Source organism: Marmota monax, unplaced genomic scaffold (genome assembly GCF_021218885.2).
Source record: "Marmota monax isolate L192 unplaced genomic scaffold, Marmota_monax_Labrador192_F-V1.1 WCK01_AAM20220418_F8-fsc00024, whole genome shotgun sequence".
NCBI lineage: Eukaryota > Metazoa > Chordata > Mammalia > Rodentia > Sciuridae > Marmota > Marmota monax.
This window is the reverse complement of record NW_026695224.1, coordinates 35106734-35125473: the sequence shown is the minus strand read 5'-3', so window position 1 is coordinate 35125473 and position 18740 is coordinate 35106734. Positions and strand designations below refer to the sequence as shown.

The following is an 18740-nucleotide window of genomic DNA, read 5'->3' as shown; positions in this document are numbered from 1 at the left end:
GGACAAACCTAGAGGAGCAACAATCTGCAGAAGAGACTGAGAAAAAGCAAAACAGAACGTTGTGAAGACACAGATGGAAACGAAAAGCAACAATGACCCTCACAGGGATGTGCACAGCTCAGAGCATTGGGCAGAGGGCACCTGTGGTGGCTCCAGCCGCCCCTGGGTGGGCACCAGTGCTCTCTGTCCACTCCCACTCCACCATACTTCCACTCAATGTGTCTCAAAAGAAAAGGGTGCAAGAAAAAGCCAGAAACTCAACATACCCATCTCATTCAGCCAACTCAAGAGAGGTGTCTGGTTGCCTGACATGCTGCTTATAGGGACAGACAGAATGACCAACTGACCACTGTGAAAACACACTGCCATCCCCCTCCATCACGCATCAGCTCCAACATAGACGTCCCTTGGCCCCTCACTGTGTGGCTGTGAATCAGGGTGTGGTCTCTTGGCCTACCCCCACTCCCACACTGAGCGCTGTACTGGCCCTCCTGACTGCACAGAACCAAGTTGTGCCTGCCAGGATCACCCGTGAACAGAGAAGGACCACATATTTCAACCGTGCCCTGGCTGGGGACATTGACTTATTCTCATCACAGAGGCAGGGAAAGGTGGGGTGGTGCGTGGCTACTGACTTGCTAATGATATTTTCCAGGGAATCCGGTGCCCTGTTGCTCAAGGGGTCTTCCATCTTGGCTACAATGGCGTTCTGCCGATCATTGTTGAGTATTACTGTAGTCTGGGGGACGACGCTACGGAACAAAAGAATCACAAGAAAAAGAAGACCTTAAAACAACAACATTCATTGTCAGCACATCAGAGTCATTCAATACAGTCAGCTCCCAGTGCCTGCTCGAGGGAAGAGGGAGGGAAGGAGGTGGTCCCAGGCAGGCATCAATTAATTTGCACTAGCTAAGAATAAACTCAAAGGGAGCTTCTTAACTGAGAGTTTACCTTCCTAACTCACAGGTACATTCTGCGGGACAGCTGGGCAGAGGGCACTTAAATAGTCTGTGCACAACAGGCGGAGGCACCGCGAGTTGGCACCGCGAGTTGTCCAGCATGAGTGTCACACTGTGAAAACCAGCCTGCCTTTCCCGACCCGTTCCAGCTGATGTCGATGTAGACCAGTGTCACTGCACACACCAGCTCCAGGGAGCCAGGGGCAGCCGTCGCATCAGGTGGCCAAAAGACACACAGTGTGTGCTAGCTGCGGGCTCTCCTAGAAAGCACACAGGCCACAGCCACGGGGCCTTGGGCTGTGCTCTGAAGAAAAAAGATTCTAGGAAAGGTCAATGGCCACAACCCAGAAGCCACCAGAGCCAGCAACACCCTGGAGGAAGCACTACAGGCGTGCAACTGACTCCTGAGGCACAATCTCATTTGTATTTTCAATCATTGATTTTTCAACCCTTAGCACTTTATGGTCACAAGAAATTTTCTAAAGTATGCCTTGCTGTGATCTGTTGGGAAGCAAAAAGAACTAGCACTAAAAATACAAAGTCATACTACCAGTGAATAAAACATCCTTTCCTGGGAAAAAAGACTGTTCATCTGTGATTGGCACACATGAAATCAGCCTGGCGTCACAGCCATATGACTGAACCACCCGCCTCAGGTACAAAAACAGCACCTCAGTAGGCCCCCAGTCTGTCACAGGACCACAGCTGGTTTTCCAAGATGGAACATCATTAAAAGGTATTATTATCTTTCGATCATTCTACTTGTTCTTTGGTAACACCTAAAGTAACCCACCAAACCATGATGAATTATCCACCGGTCAGGTATCAAAAGGAACCGGGTAGGGCTGGGGTTGTGGCTCAGTGGCACAGCCCTTGCCTAGCACATATGAAGCACTGGGTTCAGTCCTCAGCACCATAGATACATAGATAGACAGACAGAAAGATAAACAAATAAAGGTCCATCAACAACTAAATATATATATATATATTTTTTTTTTTTTTTTTTTTTAAAGGAACCAGGTAATTTTTCCTTCCTTTTTTGCAGTGCTGGGAATGGAACTCAGGGCCAGGTGTGTGCTAGGCAAGTGCTCTGCCGCTGAGCTGCCTCACCCTCCAGGAGACACTGACTATCTGATCACTGCAGCCAGATTCAGCCTCCAACAATCTCATATGTGCCAATCAAGGGACTAAAATGACTTCTATGGGTTTGATATTTATGCAAGCCTATCAACTTTGAATTGTATCAAAGAATATTTAGTACAAAGAATACTCCATTTTTCAAAAGCTAAGCTATGGAACTTCCATATCACATGGAAGAGCAGTTGCCTGGCACACACAGGGCCCTCGATTCCATGCCTAGAATCACACAAAAAAGTAGTAGTTATCTAAGGGATGATATGAGAAAAGTATCACAATAATATTAAGTGCCAAAAATGCACAAATAAACGTAGATGTGCACGTATGTGCGCTGGAAGCCTTTCCCAGAAACCGGGGTGAAAATGATGAACTTTCCTGGAGGGTCTGACATTCTGAACATGCCCATGCTTTCTCTCCAAGCCACAGGCTGGCCACAAGCCGTGTTTCCTCTTTTTCACTCACTACTTCTGGGATGCCTGGGATGGAAAGGGATTTTGCAAACAGGATTAAAGTCCTCACTGGTCCACCCCAGTCCACCAAAGGAGAGATTATCCCGGGTGGTCCCTTCAGAGGTCTGTGTGCCCCCCAGCCTGCCTCCAAACAGCTCCTGCCTGCAGGCCCAGACTGCTATGCCTTCCCCACCCATCCACAGACTCCACACCTGCGCAGCAGCCCACAACTGTGTGGGCAGTTGCTTGAAATAAATCCCTTGTGGCTTTAGAGTTCTCTCTCTCTCTCTCTCTCTCTCTCTCTCTCACACACACACACACACACACACACGTACACATGCATGCCCCCAACTGGTTTTGCCTCTCTGGTTGAGCCCTGACACATGTTTTAAATAATTACAGATTCACAGAAAGTTGCAGAAAAACAGCACATTGAGTCCTGTGAACCATTCCCCAGCATCCCCCAGTGGTGACACGTGTGTCATCTGTGCCACGGTAACAACCGTAGGAAACAACCCTGGGGTGAGACCAGAGCCCCTGCCTGGACTTCACCATTTTCTGTACCTGTGTGTGTCGGGGTGTGCCTCTGGCTCTGGGCAGCTTGACCCCAGGCACACATCTGTGTAACCACACGGAAGCACAGCAAGGTTGGACCAGAGCCCAAATGCTTCTGTGACACACAGAGTAGACTTCCTGAAACAAAATCCACAGAGCAAGCTACCGAGCACTGCTTCCTACACACCAGAACTTTCTAGGGAAGTTGGAATCCCCCAAAGAGAGATTGGGGCCTTTTCTCACTTTTACAAGTCCCCCGGGTAATTCTGATGGGTGACTGTTTTAAAATCTGAACAACAGCCATACACAGTGGTACACACTTGTGATCCCAGCAATTTGGGAGGCGGAGGCAGGAAGATTGCAAGTTCAAGGCCAGCCTCAGCAACTTAGCAAGTCCCTGCCTCAAAAATAAAAATAAAAAGGGCTGGGGTGTAGCTCAGTGGTAGAGTACCCCTGGGTTCAATCCCTAGTACCACAAAATTACTTAATTATTAATTAAAAACAAAATTTTTAAAAAAGCTAAACAGCAAAACTATGCACCTGTACACGTGGCACCATTTGGAGGTTCACTGTGCTCTCCGGGCTTCCTCTGGACTTGCACCTTTTCTGCTGAGCAGTTTACTTACAAGGCGTGGGTCTGCCATGTGCAGGAGACCTTTGTCTGCTTGGTTCAAAGACATCCACGGACCTTGAGAACACTGGGGCATCGCCGCACGGACTCAAGGAGCGCTTTCCAGAGGCGAGCTCCCCTGGCTCCACGGCTCATGCAGCTGGTCCTTGAGCCCAGCCAGAGCAGGCCCACGTCTACTATTATAGAAAATTAACTCTTCTCTCCCTTGGCTCATCATCCACCCAAACAAGGGCCATCTCAGGCTTTGTTCAAGTACATGCAAGAAAAAAAAAAAAAAAAAAGCCTACCAAAATCAAGACACAAAAGTACCCTCTTCTGGGCTAGGGCTGTGGCTCAGTGGCAGAGCATGTGTATGTGTGAGGCACTGGGTTCAATCCTTAGCACCGCATGTAAATAAATAAAAATAAAAGCCCATCAACAACTAAACAAAATTTTTAAAAAATATCCTCTCCCTGAAAAATATAGTATTTAAAGTACTTCTCATGAATTTGTATTTGCCACATTTTAATACAAAAGGCCACTACCAATCAGTTGTTTGTAGTGGAAAGCTTGGAACACCACACATGCCATGGTCACGTGCAGACAAGGACTCAGGGCTCCACTCCAGGCGGCCCCCACAAACCCAAACCACGTGTGCCCTCAGTTCAGGGCCTCCCTCAGCAACTTAGCAAGCTGCACAGCCGCTGACCAATACTGTCCCATCCCCACTTTGGGAGCCAGGCCACCTGGCACTGCTGACCACACAGTGGCCCACTCTGTCTTCTGTGGGAGGCAAGAGAAACTAATCTGAATACTGAGCAAACACTTGAAGACTGAGCTGCAAAAGGGATGCCGACCTGCACCAGCATGGTGTGTCATCCTATGCTGGTGCAGGTCAGCATTCCTTTTGCAACTCATGTTAACTACGCACCGAGTTCAGTTTGGGAAATCTGTATTATATTAATTTTCTGTTTTTGTGAATTATCTCAAAGGAAAAAATGTCTCAGAAGCAAGCTAACACTCAAGAATTCAAATAATTTTTCTGCTTTCTAATTATAAGGCAAGTTGACAGATTTCTTTTAAAATTCCAGACAGTACACATTCTCCTATGCGTTTTCACATTTATGCTCCTGCATAAGGTACAAGAACCCAGGTCAGGCCAGCACACACACCTGTCATCCCAACTGTTCAGGAGACTGAGGCAGGGGAACCTAAGTTCAAGGCCAGCCTCTGCAACTGTCTAAAAATAAAAAAAAAGGGCTGGGGATGTGGCTCAAGCGGTAGCGCGCTCGCCTGGCATGCGGGCGGCCCGGGTTCGATCCTCAGCACCACATACAGACAAAGATGTTGTGTCCGCCAAATACTAAAAAATAAATATTAAAATTCTCTCACTCTCTCTAAAAAAAATAAATAAATAAAAATAAAAATAAATAAAAGCACTGGGAGTGTAGCTCAGTGATAGAGCACCCTGGGTTCAATCCCCAGGACCAGGAAAAAAACGGGGTGGCAGAAAGTAAGATCATGCTCTGTGGGCTCCTGCACTTCTTTTCCAGGCTTAGTTTCAGCAGGAGGAGGGGAATGGAGGGACCACAGAAAACAATGAAGCCAGACACCCCCAAGTCCTCCAGCCCCAGTGTGGCAGGCAGGCTGGGGCATTCACAAGCCCCCACTTGCCCTTCCACAAGCAGCACTGTCCCAGGAGCACTGTGCAGCCAGACTACACTTCCTGGCCCCCTCACCTGCAAAAGCAGCCCTGCGACCAGGGCTCACCGCTGGACTGTGAGCGGAGAATCATACCAGCTCCAGCCCTCCCCTCCCAGAGCCTGAGGCCAGGGCTGGCATGGCCAAAGAACGGAAAGGCCCCGGGCATGGAGACCCCATGGGCAGCTATGCCTCCAAGGCCACATCCACCCAGCCCACAAGGGCACAGCCAGAGGCATGACCACCTTGCCAGCCCACATCCTAACAGCTCCTGCCACCCAGTCAACACAAAAAGCGTCCAATTAGCCAAGCTGGGGCAAAAACTTGTCCTAAAAGGTTTATTGCTATTGCTCACTGGTTAAAGATTAAAAATTCATAAAAGCTAAAATCCCAAAATAAATACTCAAGGATAAGTTAGCATTAAAAATTCCTTTCCAATATACAACAAGATAAGCAAAGCACAGCATTAAACGATCCCAACAGCCAAGTGCTCCATAGAAATGGGAAGAGCCGGGTACAACCCACCTCAAAAACTGGCTACAGGAGGAAAGGAGCTTCCAGAGCCAAGCAGCTCTAGAAGGCTCAAGACCTGGCTCCTCAGAAGTCACACTGCACACCACAGAATTCTGAATCCCAAAACCAAGAGCCCCAAATCAGGACAGTGAGTCAGTGGGTAATGTACTTCTGATAAGAAAGCAAACAAGAACGGGAGACTAACTCAGGTGGACACCAGCACTCTGACCACATGTAAGAGAAGACTTGACTATAAGCCCGTGGACAATGGACCTGCGCCAGGACCCTCCACCTCTCCAGACGCCTTATCCAAGATCTGAGTCTCTATCACCTTTTCCCAATATAAGGTTATAAGGAAAATGGCCAATTCTCGCCTGGGATGAGCCTAGGGAAGCACCTAGCCACACCTGGTAAGGAAGGAAGTGCTCAAACCAAGAAGTCCACCATGACAGGGGCAGGCCACAGGACACCAGAGCCAACAGAGAGAGCACCAATGGCCAGAGCTGGACAACAGAGTGAAGAAATAAAGTCACACTGATTCCACCTACTTTAATAAATACCCATGAGTCCACACTGATGTGAGTAACCAGCTAGACAAATAAACAGGAGAGTTGAGACAACCGCCTCGTGAAGACAGGCCCACCTTGGGAAGTGAGAACAGTGCCCCACTCCGTAAGTGGAAGCTGGGCACAGCAACCTCCTCCAGGAAGCATGGCAGGGAGGAGAGAGGCACTCCCTCCTCGGGGCAAGTCTGGCAAACACTCTGCACCAACACCAGCCATGGACGAGTCCGGCAGATGGTGTGGACCTTGATGGGATGAGGGAAGGGCACTTCACCTCTGGAGCGGTCCTCCAACATCCACCATCCCCATGAGATCAGGAGGAAAGGAGAAGACAAATGCCAGTGGACAGACATCCTGCAAAGCACCTAATCAGTATTTCTCAAAAAGCCATCAAAATCAAGGGCAGTCTGAGAAGCTGCTGCAGACCAGAAGAGCCCACAGAAACATGGTGTCTCAATGCCACGTGGACCTACACACATTTCAGACACCGTGGAAACACTGGGATCAAGATTAAGCTATTTAATTCTGCATTTAGATGAAAAGGAAAATCACACAACACAAACCCAAGAAGTTCCATATTTTTTGAAGTCCTATATTTATAAGAAACTGAATTCATGATTTCAAGCCTAGGGCCCAGGAGGGTCTTTGGCAAATTCTATCAATTATTTAAGGAAAACCAAAGCTGAACCTACAGAAGCACAATGAGAAGCAACTTCCCATCTCACTTTTGAGATCAGCATCATTCTAATAACACAGACTAATATAACATCAAAAAAAGGCAATTACAGACTAATGTGCCCCCTGAGCATGGATGAGAAAAGCCCCCACTAATTACAGCAAGTCAACCTAGTAGCACACAAAAGAGGCGGCACACTGTGCTCAGGTCAGGTCACCATCACGGACACGCAAGGCTGGCTTCACCTGGGAACCAGCAGGAGAGTTCACCTCGTTGGCTCATCTCAGGTAGAAGCATTCAGCACGGGGAGTCCCAGTGCCTGTTCACACAGGAGCTCCACAGAACAGGGAGAAGGAGGGGAACCATATCCTAGGAAAGAGTACCAGGAACACGTGCAGCTGCTGCCACACGTGATGGCTAAAGGCTGGAGGCTTTATCCCCGAATCAGAGCAAGGGGACAGGGACAGCACAACATGGAGACACAGTCCATGCAGTAAAGAAAGGTACAGAAATTTGAAAGAAAGGATAAATACAAAGTTATGCACCTTTTTTTTTTTTTAATCCTACAGAAAAGCCACTGGAGTAAGTGAATTTGGGAGCTGGAGTGTGGCTCAGTGGTAAAGCACCTGTCTAGCATGCTTGAGGTCCCGAATTTGATCCCAAGCACTGGAACCCCAACAAAAGTTAAAGAAAAAAAAATCTGAACAAGTAGAGATTGAAATTTAAAACATAGAATCTACATGTACAAAGTATGTGAAGACAAATTTAATGATATATTTGCAGTTGCTATACTCTGAAAATTGTAAAAATACTGCTGAAAGAAATTAATGAGTTGAATAAATGAAGTGGTTCGACAGGTTCATGACCCAGAGGTCTCAACTCTCGGGATGGCAGTTCTTTCCAGAATGATCTAGTCAACACGGTCCCATCCACGAGTTATGAGAGATGCTGACACTAGAGAAGAGCTGCAGATCGTGGGAACACACACACTCTGCTGAGATGTCTGCCCACGGTGACTATCAGCCCTAGCTGTTAGACGGCCTCTGTCATCTGACCATGTCACTGATCCACTAGGGTGCATGCATGTGGACCTCATGCTTCCTCGGGCAAGCACCCAGCTCTGACATGCACAGGAGATCACAATCAGGCCACCAAAGTGTACAGCTGTGCAAGAGAGTGTAGTCCAGGAAAAGGAATCATAAAATCAAACAGAAACATCCGAAATTCAAAATTAGATAAGAAAGGTTTAAACAAATCTGTCACGACCAAGATCAAACCATTTCTCCCAATTCACTCAGCCCTGCCTTGAGTTTGCCACATCCTAAAGCCCATGAAATGCTTGACTGTGGACCAAGAATATCGATGGCCCCATCATGGGAACAGGCAGTGTCCCCAAGCCAAGACCCTCAAGTGCCCAGTGGCCACAACAGTGATGCTCAGCATGAGCTGAGCTCTACCAAGAAGCCAAATGTCTACAGGGGAGAGTGGGGGTTAGGGAGGGTGTACAGAAAAGCCTATTCACCAACATCCATCCACATGTAGAACAAAAGATCCTCTGGGAAATAGAATCAGCAACCAGCATGCCGAAGGTTTAAATCGTTTAATTTAAATCATTCTTGATCACTCCAGGTCAACGGTCAGTTCTGAGGAAAAGAAAGAAAACAATTCCCTTTCCATAAATTTCATGGTACTCATCTCTCTGAAAGAGAGACTTTAAATCACTTTTATTTAAACTCTGAGGACTAGCACTGTACAGAAACCTCTTATTTATTACAAATGCTTTTACATTGTAGAAATACAAACAAGATTTTTTAATTTTAAAAAATAAATAAATTCCTTTTAAAAATAACAAAACACAAACTTTTTAAGTCAATGTGCTCAGTTAATAAAACCCACACGGCAGAAGCCCCTGGCTTTGAGTGGATGACATGGCAGTGTCCACAGTGACAGCACTTGGAAGGCTGAGGCACGAGGCGAACTAGGGTCTAGAGTTCAAGGTCAGCTGGGCAACACAGCAAAATGGGCGACAGGAGGGAGGGAAGAGGAAGGAAACACCTGGGCCAAGCTGCACAGAGTCACCAAGGTGCCAGCTCCTCAGGATGCCACAGGCCCAGGGGACTCTCTCAGCCCAGCTGAGTTGCAGCTGCTGTCGCAGCCCCAGGCCCGAGTTGCGCTCACTCCAGCACTCCAGGCTCGCTGTGACGTCCACAACGGGCTTTCTGCAAATGTCTGTGTCTAGCCCTAAAGAAGTACAGGAAAACGATTTTCACATCTGTAGAAAAGCACCTGTCGGCGCACGAGAGGGGGCCTCATTGAGCCTCGCTCTCCACACGGCACCTCAGCATCCACGGCTCCCTCCCCTCCTCCAAGCAGCTTCAAGGTCACAACTTCACGTCTCTGCCCACAGAATGGAAATCACACAAAATCTGAATTTATGGCACACTGACATAAAATCTATGAATTCAAAGAAGTTAACAGAAGGGGGAAAAGAATGCTCACTTCAGAGAATCCAAGACCATTTTCTTTATCCTCAAGTGGAGCACCACTGCTGGATCAGATTCCAACCAACCTCACAAACAAGTTGATTACAAGGATTAAGCTCTAACTTCAAAGAAAACGGGACTTTTCTTCTCTTTTTTTCCTTGAATTTATTTAAAGAATTTCATCCAGGTGTAGAATCTGAAAATCTGAATCTGAAATGCCAGCCAAGGCTGGCAGTACTCCACCATCTCTGCATTCCAAGAAGGGAAAAGAGTAAGTAAATAACTCTGTTGATAGCAGACTGGTCCAGGCCAGTTTTAACTAGAAATTACCAACAAGCAGAGTGAACCTGTGTGTGCAAAGGGCTCAGTGGTGCATGCTCCTGGCTGTAGGGTCTGGGCCACATACACACTCTGCAAATGAAGGACTCGTGGCCTCCCAGGGGACAGCTGCTAAAGCAGCTCCAGAGGCCTCCTTACATCTCAAAGATCCCCATGGACCTGCCTTCATTTGTGAGATAACACACCCAGTTCTCAGTAAATCTAAACCACAAACAAGCGGTGGGCCCAAGGAATTATAGGTGTTTTTAACAGCATTTGACTTAAGACAAGCTAGCTGGGCGAGGTGGCACTTGCCCGTAATCCTAGCAGCTCCAGAGGCTGAGGCAGGAAGATCATGAGTTCAAAGCCAGCCTCAGCAACTGCGAGGCACTGAGCAACTCCGTGAGACTCTGTCTCTAAATAAAACACAAAATAGGGCTGGGATGTGGCTCAGTGGTTGACTGCTCCTGAGTTCAATCCCCAGTACCATAAATAAATAAAGAAAGAAAGAAGACAAGCTGATCTATATACTGCTTTCACTTTAAATATCTGAGGTCCGAAATAAACAATTCATAGAAGTACCTTATTACTCAAAGGTCAACCAATTTTTACCTGCTTTGGGAGACATTTCCACAGTTTGCTGCCCACATCTTCGATGTAACTCCCATTTGATGAAACGTGTCTACGCATTAGTGACTTTCACTATGTCCTGGGATGGGGTTCTAACCTATCCTAAAGTCTCAGCGAGCCTGGACCTGGTCACCACCACACCTGCAGGACCCTGGATGTCACTTCCTGTCTTTGTTTTGCATATGAATAAACCAGACCAAGAAGCAGCTGCACAGCTTGGCTGAGCATGTACGCAGGGTGACAGTGACACCCAGAGTCCTGCACACCTTGCCCAGTAAGATGGAGCTCCTAAACAAGGCGCTCAAAGCTGAGCCACAGCTGGCGCTCCTCCTTCTCTAAGCTCCTCCTCACATGGGTCAACTCCCTCCCTAGCCCAGACAAGACCACCACCAAACACTGATGGTGGGATTCCAGTTACAGATCTGACACCACTCTCCCTGGCTCATGAGGTCAGCCCGCCCCAAACACAAGAGCAGGAGCAACGGAAGCCTGGGGCACCATCCTGGGAACAAACGCACAAGGCTCTCAGGGCAGGGGCTGCTGTACCCTTCTGTTTCACCCTAGAGCAATGAGCAGAGGTGACGAGATGCAGGCCGAGGTGGCAGCCACGGGAGAGACACCGCCATGATTTCCTGGCAAGAGCCAAGGAGGCTGAGATGCACTCCAGCACAGGGACAGTTGCCTGACGGAGCCTTCCCAAGCACCACCTGGGCACAGCACACACTTCTGACTCTGAACCCAGAGTCTTGGTCCATTCAACATAAAACATTTTACACAGTTTTAATATGACTTGAACTTTCCAGGAACTCAACTATAAGTCTAAAAAGAAAATCATCCTTTCCTTTAATTTGAAACTTCCTGCTCACCATTCTGCAATATTCTCCCAGCAGCTGGTATCTGTAACGTCAGCATAGCCCCTGGGCCAATCTGCACTAAATGAGCACAAACAGCAGTGCACAGGGTCTCGTCATGGCTGACCATTTGGCACAAAATGTGTTTCTTTATATGATATACAACTGTCCTTTTATTCCACCTTCACATTACATTTAGGACAGTCTATTAATTTTTTATTTATAATTCTTACTTCCTACACATCACATTTTAGAATACAGGGGTATTCCAAAAATTGTACTAAAATGGTACTGGGTCCTTAGGTGTGCAAGCCTAAGAGAGACAGCGTGCCAGCAGCGTCTGTGAGGAGAAAACATGGTGAGCTCTGCCCCACCTACCTCAGAGAAACTCCAGCAATGATGCTCACCTGGCAGTTGGGACCTGAGAGGCCAAGATTCCTTCAGTGCCAGCTGCAGATCAGGGCCACCAGGCAGTGCAGCAAACATACCAGGGAGGCACGTGAATCCTCAGGCCAGTAGGTGTCCTCAGAGCTGCCCCAAACACACCAGGACAGGTGAAGCCCTGGCCTTCCTGAGCATCTCTGAGCATCCCCAGGCCCCTCCTCTCCCTTCCCACACTCCCTCAGAAGTCCACAGAGCACCTGATGTTGCTCTGGCCACCAGCACACAAGGGCAAGGTGGTATAGCAGCCACTGGACACACCATCATCAAGGCCACTACAGCCCTTCCAGGTCAGGTTCCCGCTGTCACCCATCAACACAGGGCAGGAGGCTGCTGTCTTTCCATGGACTCAAGAGAACAGCCTTAAGTAGGAGGATTCCAAGCCCTCACCAAGTACAAAGACACAACTTGCCCACTGCCACAAACATGACTTCTTCTTAGCCAGCTGTGAGAAAGGGCAGCAATGCCAACAGGACTCATGGTCACTGATGCCCAGAGCCTGAATCTTAGCTCACCTCCTGGCACACTGCCTGGGCCTGCAGAATACAAGCAGGCGGAAGACCTGAGACATCTTTCCAATCCAACCAAGTTACCCACAGAGCTTCAACACAAACAGTGCACCAACTGCTTCACAGGTCTCTAAGATGAGGGTCTAAATATTTTCTAACAGGCACAATAAAAGCTACAGATTTGAATGGAAAGTTTATAAACATAAACTCTGTAGAAAAAAATATCTAAAAGACCAGTCAGATAGAGATAGAAATGTACGTCTGCAAAGATTTGCAAAGATTTGGTAGTTAGGTACACAGAAAAGATATATCAGCTTTGTGTCAGAAAGAAAAGCTCCAGAAGGAGCCTGTATTTGGTTTTGGTCTAAGTGAAATCAGCAGCTAGGAACCACGGAGTCAGATACCCAGTATCTATGGCAGACAAAGTAACAACCGGAGCCCGGGCAAGGACCTGAGCGTTTTTCCCACAGTGGCCCGAAGCTCCTCTGTCCTTACCATCGCACTTTGTTGCAGGTCTGAGTGGCGCCAAGTGGAGAGCCCGCCACCATGGGGACCTGGATAGGGCTATGCTGTTTGTTGGTGACCAGATCCAGCTTCTCCTCCAACGATTTGCAAGTAGCTTCCAGGGCTTGCAGCTTGGCCTCAATACTATCCAACCGTAAGCATATTGTCTGGTTTATGGAGTACAGGAAAGACTGGAAGTGAAGAAGAGAAACTTTAGGAAGGATATCCTCAACTATGAGAAGGCAGCTCTAAGAACTTCAAACCGCTACTGCGGGATGGCAATGTTCCAGCAGACCACCCCTACAATGGGACTGGCTTTACAGGCACACTCCAGAAGCATGTAACAAGTGCAGTCTTCTGCAGCAGAAACATGACTCCCTGATCATGGTTTTACTCCTTGTGCAGTTGCAATTCTCAGTTTGCACAAACCCATGTAATAAACAACTTATGGGGTCCTTAACATGTTACTGTATTACTCAGTAAGTTCACACAGAAAGCTAACAATGAAAACAGATTGCATCTAACATCCGGAAGGGCCCAAAACCACAAGCCCTGTATACCCATATCATGCCAGCTGCCCTGAAAAGATGACTGATGCCGTGTGCTCTGATGTGAGTCCAATCGCCACCTTCCTGTGAAATTTTGGAACGGCAAGCCTGCCACCTGGTGGCCAGCACAAGCAGCACCACATGTCTTGAGACCAACGAGTCAGCACCACCTTGCATGGCTCCACACCCAGAAAGGCTAGAAACAGGACAGGCAGGAGGACTCTACTCTCCACCAGCCACCCTGCTAGGAGCCACCAGCAACAGAGATCTCCAAACTGGAGCTCAGGTGCTGGTTAGTGGCAGGGCCCCAGTGGTCAACACTGAAAATAGCGAAGAATGGGAAGAACATGGTCTCGTCTCTTTCCTCTCCTAGTCGGCCGTGACTGAAGGCTTGAGTGCCCAAGTGGACACACTGGAAGGGAGGAGATAGGCCAGGAAGCAGCAGTGGTTGCCTCCAGCACGTGGGTCCTGGAGGCACAGGTAGGTGGAAGGACCCACATGCTGGAGGCAATCACAGAATACCAAAAGTATAGCAGTAGCAGACATTGTGTCACACTCCTGATATCAAACCTGGGTGAAGAGAACCAACACTCTTGACAGAGCACCTTCGACAGGCTGAGCTGCTCTGAAGAGCATGTGCCTCTGCCTCCTGCCCAGGTGTGCAGGAAGTGAGGAGCTCCCGCCGTCCACACACCTCACTTCCACTCAGCCACGCTCCCTGCAAGACTCCACTCAAGAGTGCGCTGTGCAGGAGCTAGGCTGTGGCTGCAGTAGAGCTCTTGCCTAGCAAGGGTAAGGCCCTGGTGCAACCCCCAGCACTACCTAAAAAAGAGTGCACTGTGCAAAGGAAAAGCCCTAGAAACTGTTTAAATCCACACAATGCCAACTGCTCTCTACTGGAGCAGGCGCTAAAGCAGTATCCAAGAGGAAATAAGCCATGGGCATCAGGGTCCACCCGCAACACGCCATCACCAATGCAGAAGCAATGTCAGTGTGAGGGGAGACAGGCATCATCATGGGCACCAACTGTGGCTGAATCCTTGAGATAAAAGCAACCCCACTCTTTTTATAATTTGAAGACATCAAATATCTGCCTCCCACTCTTTCAACATAGTAAAGCCACATTTTTTTAATTCTAAATTATAAATAATTCTGCCTGGGGTTTTGGCAAAAATCACTGCGACACAGTAATAAAACTACTTACCAAAGAACAAAATGAAGAAAGAGTACGGGAGAGTATTTTTAAATATATCTCTTACATGGAAGCGATAGTGGCCATAAACAGCTCAAAACTTCTCATTAACAGCCCAGGGCCCTGGCTGGGCCAGCCTGGGCTTTTAGCAACACAGCAGCCTATGCGTGTGCAGCAGTGCCCAAGGACGACCCGGCCTCCTGCCTGTCCAGGGCCTATCTGCGGCACACCAGAACTGAGGTGGCCTGCGTTGCTTTTTACTTTAAACATTTCTACATTATCGACAATGAACGTGTTTTTTGTTACAAATTAAACTGCGCTTAAACCCCAGACCCTTTATTTTAAAATAATACAGTGTTACTAACATAACCATCTTCTCTATTCATCAGTCTGAAGTAGAAATTTCACTGTGAATGTATGTCTAAACCATCCATTTAAGCTCAGACTCCTTGGTAACAAAATGAAGGGAGCATTTCTACACAGACACAGCATGGGTAGAGGCAGTGTGTGAACAGGACCACTTTCCACATCCACCGCTCTCAAAGAGCCTCACACAAGCCTCTGACACTGCAGATGCTGGAACCAAACAGGCAAATTCAAAGATCCAAAAACAGTTTCTTGAGTAATTCCAACTTCAGGATGTGGGGACTTCAATGACAGACACAAAAGCCATCTGTCACCAACGGGCAGCACGGCCACAGCACTGGTCATCTTCCCCCGTCTAAAGCAGGCCTATGGATCCACAGGAAGATGCCTCAGTCTAACAGCAGTTACTCTCTCCAACTAAGAAATGGCCTATGCTCTTCTGCAGTGGGCTGAATAATGATTCCCAGAAACAGCACGTCCCAATTCCCAGAACACATGAATGCGGCCTTCACTGGGAAAAGGGTTTGTGCAAAAGTAATGAAATTGATGAAACCACCCTGGACTAGATTAGGGTGGGCCCTAGACAGAGGCTGCAGTGATGTGGGCAAGAATGGAGCCTCCCAGAGCTGGAAAAGGGGGCGGGGCCCTGCCCACACCTTGATTTTGAACTTCTAGCCTCCTGAAGTATGAAAGAATAAACTTCCGTTGTTTCAAGCCACCCCATTATGGCACAAAACACTTAAGCACAATACACATAAAGATATGCATATTTTTACCTTTATAGAGGGATCCTGGCAATTGATTTCTAGCCGCTGGCGTTTCAAAGCAGGTTCATCTTCATCTGTCACTACATGATTCTCCAGGACAACTGAAAAATCAATGACGGACATAGACACTTTAACATGAAAAGTTTTTTAGAGGTCTTTTAACATGAAGACAGTACACAGCACTGACAGCTTCACATTTTACTGGTGCAATGTAAAGTCTCAGGCAACTACCCAGAGCCTTCCTTAAGCCCAAAGAACACTGAAGACACCTAGGCAGGTCCATCCTAACCTGTGGTGACCCTGCCACCCAACTGTAGGCCTCCCAGCCAGTGCTCCCTGAGCACCTGTGTGAATGCTGACATGCTAAAACCATTCAATTATATTTCTTTCCAACCTTAAAATGAGGTTTTGTCAGATATCTCTAATTCCAAATCAAAAAACCGGCTCAGCCTCAACACACTGCCGTACGCAGAAGCCCCCCTCCACAGTGTGGCTGCAGCTAGGAGCAAACCACCAGTAACTGGTCATCACAGCCTCCCTGGGGCTAAGCAAGTCAACCCAAATTCCAGGCCTACTACCACAGCCCAACAGCCTTCCTCACATCTAAAATCAAGTACAAACAGTACTGCACATAACCACAGAGGCAAAGGCCAAAACCATCCACCACTGCTCCATTTCTGCAAACCCCATTTCTATCTGTCTCACACTTCCAGCCCTCTTCCCAAACCTACTCGATCTTCAGCGTTCACACTGTGCAATCACAGGTGGAAGCTCAGTGCACATTTTATTGGGCCTTATGCCAAGAGCACTCGCTCACTTCACTGCAGGTGCTGCTGGAAGCCCCCAGCGCCCCTGGTGCACTCCTCCGACCTCTTCCTACAGGTTCACATGCGACACGTGCTCATAGGAAAAGGGGGCAAGGACACCTAATTGCAGTTTTGTCTGCACCTCTCCTCATCTCAGCAATACAGGGACAGCGCTCTGGGTTACTGTCTTTGATGCACTCTGAATAGAAATGAGTGCCAGTATGTAAGAACACATGTCATACACGCAACACGCCACAAACACATTACAAGTACATAGATGCATACACGTGAGCATATTTACTGTGGCACTTCTTTTTTTAGTTATCAATGGACCTTTATTTTATTTATTTACATGTGGTGCTGAGGACCCAACCCAGGGCCTCACACGTGCCTGGCAAGCACTCCCCCACGAGCCACAACCCCAGCCCTTACTGTGGCACTTCTGACAGCCAAAGGCCACAAGTCTGAAGCTCACAAACGGAACCACCTGTGCGCAGCTTGCAGACCATCGCCCTCTTTGGAACACAGCCATACTGTGCAGTCAGGTGGGTGAACAGACTGGCCCTCGTTCTAGTGGCGCTGACTGACCCCAACCACCTCTCTACTACCACCAACCACCAACCCCCTCGACCACAGACACCCACTGCTATCCTGTCCAGCCCTCAGATGCCACCTTGCTTAGAAAGCCATTCCCAGAAGAGCAGGAACTCACAGCCATTCACACTGTGACCCCAACAGTCAGAGAGCCACCCCTGTAATGGACCACTCCTCCCTGCACTTTCTGCACAGGGCCGCTGCCTGGGTATGTTCAGAACACAGTGCACAGGCCTCTCGGTCCCACCACCCCCTACACATGCTGAGTACTCCTCCCAGACCTCAACAGCAGGGAGAGCACCCGTGCCTTCAGGTCTATGCACTCTAGATGACCCCCCTCAGAACTCAAGCGCCACGGGCTCCAGCAGGCCTGGGGCCAGGGCAGTGTGCAGAAGCAAGGGGTCTGGAGCCAAGGACCAGCTCTCATGGAGCCCAGAACTGGCCGCCCACTCAGCTTCTGCACACAACTCCAGCCTTGCAGAGTTCTCACTTAACAAAGCAAAAAGGAAAGCCCGTGCTGGTGAGTGCCTGGTTAGTCAGGGTTCTTCGGACCTTAGCTGAAGCCTCCTTACTCTCACTTGAAAACTGGCAGCAATGCCAGAACTGGGGGAATGGAGATAACCTGGTGATCTTTATTTAACCTTCTAAATTCCAGAAAGGTTCAGAGACTTGTCAGGGGTGACACAGCTGGTTTCTTTTTAACTAAAGAAATTAAGAATGAATGCATGCCCCTTGGTAACATGGAGTACCTCACAGCTGTAAGCAAAGGTCAGCAAAGCCAGTATGTCACAGGCAGTGTTCTAGTTGGAGAAGAGAGAGGTACACATGCCAGCGTTCCCACAGGACCTTTCTACCAGGAGTGGGACTGCAAGTGGCAGTTATTTTCTCCACTGCACTTTGCTATCTTTGCACACATTGCTCTTTACAATTATGCATGCATTACCTTCAGTATTAAACAAAACGACTCCTTGTTCATTTTAAAGCCATCAGGATCAACTGGAACAACAGGCCTGATGAAATCAACAATCTTACTTTCAGAAAGGTAAAATACAACATGTGATAGGTACATGCAAGATCAAAGGAACCTAGAAATCTTTGTCTTGAATATTACTGGAAAAAAAAAAACAAAAACTGGGAGAACATACACACCATCTAAAAGCAGCTAGGCTGCCAGGACTCTTGAGAGATTCTTACTTCTTCTTTCTTGACTGTCTTTCACACATTTTGGTCATGTTACACAGCATCAGAAAAACTAATACACATGCCCGATGCCGAATCAATCCAACTTGTATTTATATACTGTGGGGCATTCAAAAGTAATAAGAAGGTAATATGGAAAAGTCACAAAGCTCTTCAGTATGATCGTTGCTTCTCACTCCTGGGAATGTTCTAGATTGCATTTCCTAGTCTCAAGGAAGTTAGTGGTACGCGTGTGGCCAAGGCATGTGAGTTAAATCAATGCAAGCACTCTCAGGCTAGTCCCAGGTTCCCATATGAACTCATCCTTGCTCCCTCACTTCCAACAGCTGGTTCCAATGCCCATAGCATCTCCACTGGCCACACCC

General features: G+C 48.0%; 1 protein-coding gene across 13 annotated transcripts in view; it reads right to left on the bottom strand.

Moving 5' to 3' along the window:
• Window positions 1-18740, bottom strand: part of Banp (BTG3 associated nuclear protein) — an 82535-nt gene that overhangs the window by 41049 nt on the left and 22746 nt on the right. For 8 of the 13 annotated variants that reach the window (XM_046435111.2, XM_046435112.2, XM_058575988.1 and 5 more), the window contains 3 exons: window positions 15785-15876; window positions 12894-13093; window positions 636-752 (listed from right to left, as the gene is read on the bottom strand). In XM_046435111.2, coding sequence (XP_046291067.1) covers window positions 636-752; window positions 12894-13093; window positions 15785-15876 — 409 coding nt within the window. Of the gene's footprint in view, window positions 1-635; window positions 753-11855; window positions 11980-12893; window positions 13094-15784; window positions 15877-18740 lie in introns of those variants that run through there. The other 5 variants (XM_058575992.1, XM_058575993.1, XM_058575994.1 and 2 more) reach the window with 2 other exon arrangements.